The sequence below is a fragment of the Diabrotica virgifera genome, chromosome 2 (assembly GCF_917563875.1).
Source record: "Diabrotica virgifera virgifera chromosome 2, PGI_DIABVI_V3a".
NCBI lineage: Eukaryota > Metazoa > Arthropoda > Insecta > Coleoptera > Chrysomelidae > Diabrotica > Diabrotica virgifera.
In genome coordinates this window covers 36,059,348-36,067,583 of record NC_065444.1, presented here as the reverse complement: position 1 = coordinate 36,067,583, position 8,236 = coordinate 36,059,348, and the positions used below count along the sequence as shown (strand labels likewise).

Below are 8,236 nucleotides of genomic sequence, written 5' to 3'. Positions count from 1 at the left end.
TTAATTAAATATTTTTAACAGATTTGGGTAGGTTGTTCTGATGCCGTGAATACATATTGGCTCCCGACATCATTTAATATTGCATTATTTGCATCTGGATTTTTGTTTGCATTATAAGCGTACCTAATACCCTCTAATACTCTATGTACTAGTACTAGGTAGGTAATACCTATTCAACTATTCCATTAATTTTGACTGCGCGTCTACCAAAGGGCGCCAGGGCATCGACTGCACACGGGCGCTACATAGGCTAGAGCCGCCTCTGGGTACCTGGCTCCATGTAACTGGATATAGCCATGTTACGTTCTTTGGTTTTTTCTATATAAACTGCTTTCTTTATGACTTCCTCTAATGTTACTAAATCATCTTGTAGGAGTTTTTCTCTAATTTCGTTAGATTTTATACCACAAATTAAAATATCTTTAACTAGGCTCTCTCTTAATTCACCTAGTTCACAGTGTAATGATATATTTTTCACTCTTACACTAAATTGCTCAATGCTTTCAAATTCTGTTTGCTTACTGGTTAATAGTTGATGTCTTTCATAGGTTAAATTTTTCTTTGGTGTAAAGTGGTTATCATATTTTGTAAGTAAAACTTCTAGATTATTTTTTTCTTCTTCTAAGAATGTGAATGTATTATAAATTCTCATTCCCTCGTCGCCTATTAACGTTAACAACTGGGCACATTGAGTCTCGTGTGCCTTTTTTGAAATTTCCGTTGCCACGAGGTAAGTTGTGAATCGCTGTTTCCAGAATTTCCAATTTTCGGAGACATTCCCTGACATCTCCATAGGAGGTACACCTTTAAAGTCCATGTTTACTATAATTATTACTGCTTTATCTTCTTTATTAATTTTATTTTATATATTTTTTGTCGCAGCGCCATGTATAGTTAATGATACTCCATGGTTAGGTTATAAACCCTTCTTTATTATCATGCTTCTACCAACTATACGAATAGCAGGCAATACACCTTTCCAACATATGGTGAATGTATTGCCTACCTTACAAAGGTGGCCTTAATTGGCGACCTTACCTTAGTCCATTTGTTTTTTGTATCCTATAATTTATATCTATTTCTACTCCATCTTTTTGCATATTTATCCTTTTCCTATTTCTATTTATTACCATTGTCTTTGTCTTACTCTTATTCAATTTCATACCATATTTTGTTAATACCTCATTCCATACTATCAAGCTTTCTCTTAGATCTTTCTCGTTTTCTGCTGTAATAACCACATCATCCGCAAATGCACATTGTGTCATCCCTATTTGTTCTAATTTCCTGTATCCAATGTGTTCCGGAAACGCGTATTTAAAATCTAAATTAAATATTAACGCGCCATACATTGAACTTGTCGATTCGTTGTTCCATTTTTATTGGCCTGACGGGCGAGAAATTGTCCTCGTCTCGTCAACTCGCTAAAAAATTTATCGCCAGTACCCTGACTCAATTAGAGTTGTACACATATTATGTGTGGTTAAAAATTTGTAGACCATACGTAAAAATTGTATTTTGTTGTTTTGAATAAGTGTGTTTAATCATTTATTGTTTCTTAACTCCTTTATTTTATACAGGAGTAAATACAAAATTTCACGTAACTGTTCAGTTTGTAGTAGACTATATTGGAGTCTACTTATTTATTTGTGATTTTATTACCGCCAAATTCAGCAAAGAACTACCAGATTTGTGGTGTTTGGGCTAAGTTTGAGCCGTGGCCGTTCGAGACCAGCAGCAGTTCCTCGACTTGAAACCAGCCACCGGGAAGTGCAATAATGGGACTATGGTAGCTATACAGAACTTTTTGAGTAAACATTTTCAAATAAATTTACATTCATAGACATTTTGAATTTTGACTTCATATTCAGTACACGTTTAGATTGGTTCTTTTTTTTTATTTAATTATTGTTTTATTTTGTAACCTTTTTTTGTCTAGGATAATTAAACCTTTACTTTCTCAACTCGCTTTATTAATTTAATCTTAGTTAAAGGATTAGATATAACCTTTTACCACCTCTTTATGGGGTGTGATTTTTGAACCAAAGCGTTGGTAACTAACATACAGTCCACAGAGGTCAGTGGGACCTTATTTAGTCATTAACAAATTGGGAATTTAACCCCCAGTTTGTCCATGGTCCTTCGAGCCGGATCTAAACGATAGAGTTTGAGAAATAGTACAGGTTTTATATCCAATTTTCAATTTATACTTATTTTATATTTTGGTTGATAAAAATGGATGAAGCAACGGCTCGTTCAAAGAAAAAGACGGGTAAATCGAATATTACTCGCGTAGAAACTTGGATTCGTGATCATTTAGATCAAATAAATAGTAAATTTGCAATAGCCGTGAAACTAGATATGCTAAAAGAAGCATTTCATAATTTTAATGACGGTTATAACTACTTAGAAGGCATATTGCCCGATGGAGGCAAATTAGAAACGCGAGAAGAGACAGACGCGCTTTATTTGGGGTGTTTTGACATTTTGAGCACGAAACTAGATTTATTGTCTAAAGATAGTTTAGATTTAGACTCAGTTAGCACAAGCTCAACAAAAAATGTATCGCCAGTAGCCGTTAGACTTCCGGAGTTTTCAATCCATCCGTATTCAGGTAAAATAACGGAATGGGACTCGTTTTTTCAAATATTCGATATAACAATTTTAAAAAATGATTCATTATCAGATATTCAAAAACTGATGTATTTAAAATCATATGTTAGAGGTGAGCCGGCTAAATTAATATCAAATTTTCCGGTTGTTGCAAAAAATTTAAAGTTAGCTTTGGATACTCTAGTAGAGAGGTATGGAAATAAATATAATTTGACTAAAACATTATTTTTGGAACTACTTGATTTTAAACCGGTACCACAAAATGCAAATCACATACAACTTAGAGATTTATATGTTCATGTGTCTAATAAACTTAAAGCTTTGGATAATTTAAATCTAACTGATAAGGATAAATTAGATTGGATACTTATATTGTTAGTAGAACAAAAACTTGATAGCGCTACGCTAAGGTCTTTGGAGTTTTCACGGGAACAAAAGGCAGAAGTTACCTTTGAGAAATTTTTAAATAAAATTCAGGAAAGAGCAACACATCTCGAAAATTTAGTACCGGTTAAGCATTCTGATGCATCTACATCGAATAAAAATAAGTCTGCAGCTCCCACTTATAATAGAATGAATAATAGAGTTTTATCTGCTACAGACAGTGGAAAAATATCGTGTAACTTCTGTTCATTACAGAATCATTTAATTTGCGACTGTAGAAAATTCAAAAAATTGTCGGTCTCTGATAGATTTAAATTTGTTAAAACAAATAAACTTTGTATTAATTGCCTTGAAGGCCAACATTACGTCACAGCCTGTCCCAGTAAAAAATCTTGCGTAGTGTGTCAAAAAAATCATGCGACATTATTACATTTTTCAAAGAGATCGTTGTCGCCTTGTTCCCAATTGCAAACAACGGAAATATTAAATTCTTCTCCGAGCCTCGCAAACGATAAAAATGTTAGTAATGGTAATAACGCGAGTATCGAATTTACGACTTTGACAATGTCTAATAAAAATTCGGTTGTCCTGTTGGGAACTATAAATGTTTTCTTATATTCAAAATATGGTCGTAAAATTTTGGTCAAAGCGTTAATTGATCCGGGTAGTCAATTATCTTTTATAACCGAAGAGCTTGCAAATAGATTAAAATATCCTACGCAGGAAAAGAATATGTCGATTTATGGTTTAGGAATTAGTTTAACGAGGTCACAAAAGACGGTCAATATCGTAATAAATTCGTCGGTAAATTCAGAAAAAATGAGAATGTCTTGTGGTATTTTGAGCAAAATAACAAATCCATTACCGCAGTTTGAAATTGATAGTAAAAAACTTTGCATTCCCTCTCATTTTGTTTTGGCAGATTCTCAATATTACGTGACGTCGGATATACATTTGTTGATTGGAGCAGATTATTGCTATAAAATATTGGTAGATGGTATGCACCACATGGGGGAAAACATGCCAACCCTTCAAAATTCAAGAATGGGATGGATTATAGCCGGTACAATACCAACTTCGTTTATAAAAAACCCTTCGAGTAAGAATTCACATGCACATCACGCATGTTTTGGAACTAAACAACTGGAGTCTATTCACACAAGTGAAGATGCATCACTATGCGTTTCATTGTGTATCTCTTCGAGAAATTCTGAGACTCTCGAGCACATTGTACAAAAATTTTGGTGCACTGAGGACGTTCCGAGAGAGAAGCCAAGTTTGAACTCCGATGAATTAATAGCGGAGAAAATATTTGTAGATAGCACAGTTGTACTTCCAGATGGAAGATATCAAGTAGATATGCCTTTTCGTACTCCTAACTCTTTTGGAAAGTTAGGAGATTCGCTGGCTATGGCTAAGAACCGTTTCTTTAATCTAGAAAAGAAGTTAGGTAAAAATAAATCTCATTTCGACGAGTATAAATCGGTTATTAACGAATATTTGCAACTAGATCACGCCAAAGTGATTCCCTTGAAAAAATATAATAAAAATTTTAATAAATATTTTTTGCCTCATTTCGCAGTCATACGCGAAGACAGTATTTCGACTAAAGTTAGAATTGTTTTCGATGCTAGTGGGAAAACCTCTACCGGTCTCTCACTAAACGATATAATGCTAAAGGGGTATCAGGTACAACCTAACTTGTACGATATCTTATTACGATTTCGCACTTTTAAATTTGTTTTAATAGGAGATATTGAAAAAATGTTTAGGCAAATAAAAGTTAATCCAAATCAAACATTTTTGCTAAATATTTTATGGAGAAATAACGTTAGTGAACAACTATCGTGTATAGAGATGCAAAGATTAACATTCGGCACGAATTGCGCGCCCTTTTTGGCTACTAGAATACTAAAAGATATCGCAAATAAAAATCAAGCGAATTATCCTTTTGTCTCGCACATTCTAACAGAACAAACGTATATGGATGACATCTTGGCGGGTTGTGATTCTGTTAGTGAATTGAATAAGCTAAATAATGACTTAAGTACAGTGCTTAATGGATCTGGATTTACATTGCACAAAATTGTTTCAAACTTTACTGAGTTGTTACAAGAGGATCAGAATGTTTCAAACAGTTTCGAATTACAGAACATAGATCTGTCAAAGGAACACTCTAATAAGGTGCTTGGTTTAAGATATAATCCAGCTACTGATGTTTTGAGCTTTGTAGTACCGGAAATTGCGGAAAGTAAACCGATCACTAAGAGGAAGATTTTATCGTTGGTTGCTCAATGTTTTGATCCATTAGGTTTGTTGACACCATTTATCGTTAGAGGAAAAATTTTAATACAAAAGCTTTGGTTATTGAAAATTGGTTGGGATTCGGAAATCACAGAACCGCATTTGTTAAGGATTTGGGAAGAGTTTTGCTCGGACTTTATTCAGTTAAAAACAATAAGTATTCCTCGTTACGTTTTAACAAATTCAGATACTTGTAAAATAGAATTGCATGTGTTTTGTGACGCAAGTGAAGCGGCATATGCAGCAGTTGTATATATGAGAACGATTTACAGTAATGAATCAATCTCTTCGGTATTAATTACGTCAAAATCACGAGTCGCACCTTTGTTAAAAATGACGATTCCCAGATTAGAGTTGTGTGCAATAAGTTTGGGTACGCAGTTGGCTAGTTCTCTTATAGATATTTTTAAGGATCGTATTAGGATTGACGAATGTCATATATGGTCGGATTCAGAGATAGCTTTATATTGGGTTAATTCAAGTTCGTCAAGGTGGAATGTTTTTGTGGCAAATCGGGTAGCAGCTATACAGTCAATAGGGAAAAGTTTTCTTTGGCATCATGTTAAATCTAATTGGAACCCAGCAGACTTGCCTAGTAGGGGTGTAGTAGTGAAAGAGCTGTTGGTCCCTTCGCAAATGTGGTGGCGTGGTCCTCCATTTTTATCGTCATTAGAGATAAATTATGAACAATTCAGAATGAATTTTGATTTGGAGAATATTTCCGAAGAAAAGAAGGTCGTATTGTCTAATATTCAAGTAGAAAATAGCTTTTGGTTATTAGCTTCGGAAAGATATTCATCGCTTAAAAAGACTCAACGTATTTTTGCATACGTTTTACGATTTGTAAAAAACTGTAGGTTGTCGAAAACTGATCCAAATCGATTAACGGAGGTTTTAACTCCCAGAGAACTAAATAGTGCAACAAATCTTATAGTACGGGAGCTTCAACAACAATATTTTAGTAAAGAAATTTCTGACCTTAAAGTAAATAAAGTTTGTTCAAATAAAAATTTAGCTGCATTGACGCCCATGTACACTCTAGAGGACGGCTTCTTACGTGTGGGTGGACGATTGGAAAATGCTGACCTTCCATATGATCAGAAACATCCTATTTTGTTGCCAGCTCATAATCGTATTGTTTCGCTTATGTTGAAAGAAATGCATGTAAAATTAGGACATGCAGGTGCGCAAACCACTCTGTCAAACTTTCGCCTAAAATTCTGGCCTCTTAATGGTTTAAGAGAGGTTAAAACAGTGATACACCGCTGTATGATTTGTTTTCGTTTTAAGTGTCAACCAATGACCCAAATTATGGCAGACATTCCCAAAGATAGGGTAACTGTCTCTAGACCTTTTCGAAAGGTAAGCATTGACTATGGTGGATACTTTTTAATAAAAAGCTCTAACCTTAGAAAAGCACCAATTACAAAAGCTTATATAGCTATTTTTGTTTGTTTAGTCACTCACGCAGTCCACTTGGAATTGGTTTCAAGTCTGACTACTCAGGATTTTCTATTAGCCCTGAAACGTTTTATTTCCCGTAGGGGAAACCCTACCGTTATTTATAGTGATAATGCAACTAATTTCTTTGGAGCACGTAATCAGCTTAAGGAATTGCACGAATTTTTGATAAGTAAAGAACAGAATAGTAGTATAAAAGATTATTGTCTAGAGAATTTAATAGAATTTAAATTTTTGCCTCCAAATGCTCCACATTGGGGAGGTTTACATGAGAGTGGAATTAAAAGCGCTAAGTTTCACATTTATTGATTACTTGGTAAAAATGTTGTTACCTTTGAAGTGTTCTATACAATGGTCGTGCAAATTGAAGCCATTCTAAACTCACGACCCCTTACACAATTATCGAATGACCCAAACGACATGGCATGTCTCACTCCGGGACATTTTTTGATTGGCACAAGTTTAACTGCATACCCGGAGTTGGATGTTACTTTGGTCAACGAAAATAGATTGGATGTGTACCAAAAGATTTCGCAAGCACAACAATTGTTCTGGAACAGATGGGTTACTGATTATTTAAATCAGCTACAGCATAGACCAAAGTGGAGAACATGCACTAAAAATCTTGAGGTCAATGAATTGGTTCTTGTTAAAAATGAGGAAAATCCTCCATTACTTTGGCCTCTGGGCCGTATTGTTGAAACATATATGGGACGAGACCAAAAGGTTAGGTCCGTCAAGGTAAAAACTCGGACGGGAGAATATGTGAGACCAATCACCAAGATTTGTCGATTACCTTCTTCCGATTTGTAGTTCTACAGAATTTTGTACATATTTATATTTTATATATATTTTTTATCGTTTTAGTATAGTTTCGTTTTGTAGGTTTAACGCAATTCAATACATAATATAGTAAGGTATTCTATTTAGTATATTTTGTAAACCTTGAATCAAGTCTACACTTAACTGGACAGGGCCGGACTCGGAATAATTTTGGCGGCTTCTGGTGAGGCATATATGTTGAGTTGAATATTGTTTTCTCTGGACAAGCCAGCGGGGGGAGAATGTTCCGGAAACGCGTATTTAAAATCTAAATTAAATATTAACGCGCCATACATTGAACTTGTCGATTCGTTGTTCCATTTTTATTGGCCTGACGGGCGAGAAATTGTCCTCGTCTCGTCAACTCGCTAAAAAATTTATCACCAGTACCCTGACTCAATTAGAGTTGTACACATATTATGTGTGGTTAAAAATTTGTAGACCATACGTAAAAATTGTATTTTGTTGTTTTGAATAAGTGTGTTTAATCATTTATTGTTTCTTAACTCCTTTATTTTATACAGGAGTAAATACAAAATTTCACGTAACTGTTCAGTTTGTAGTAGACTATATTGGAGTCTACTTATTTATTTGTGATTTTATTACCGCCAAATTCAGCAAAGAACTACCAGATTTGTGGTGTTTGGGCTAA

General features: G+C 34.5%; 2 protein-coding genes across 2 annotated transcripts; one reads left to right on the top strand and one right to left on the bottom strand.

The window, feature by feature from the left end:
* Positions 1 to 250: 250 nt before the first annotated feature.
* Positions 251 to 817, bottom strand: LOC126880672 (uncharacterized). Its single transcript, XM_050644727.1, has one exon. The coding sequence runs from the start codon at positions 815 to 817 to the stop codon at positions 251 to 253; it is 567 nt and encodes a 188-aa protein (XP_050500684.1).
* Positions 818 to 2,235: 1,418 nt separating this feature from the next.
* On the top strand, positions 2,236 to 8,236 carry LOC126880671 (uncharacterized). The gene is made up of 3 exons (XM_050644726.1): positions 2,236 to 3,232; positions 3,353 to 4,366; positions 8,109 to 8,236. Exons 1-3 carry the CDS (start codon positions 2,236 to 2,238, stop codon positions 8,234 to 8,236), a joined length of 2,139 nt encoding a protein of 712 aa, XP_050500683.1.

Excerpts from the sequence above, each read along its gene's own strand:
- LOC126880672 (XM_050644727.1), bottom strand. The coding sequence starts at position 817 with ATGGACTTTAAAGGTGTACCTCCTATGGAGATGTCAGGGAATGTCTCC.
- LOC126880671 (XM_050644726.1), top strand. The coding sequence starts at position 2,236 with ATGGATGAAGCAACGGCTCGTTCAAAGAAAAAGACGGGTAAATCGAAT. Across the intron at positions 3,233-3,352 it reads AGACAGTGGAAAAATATCGT|GCCAACATTACGTCACAGCC; the intron begins GTAACTTCTGTT and ends ATTGCCTTGAAG. Across the intron at positions 4,367-8,108 it reads TCAAGTAGATATGCCTTTTC|GAGTAAATACAAAATTTCAC; the intron begins GTACTCCTAACT and ends TATTTTATACAG.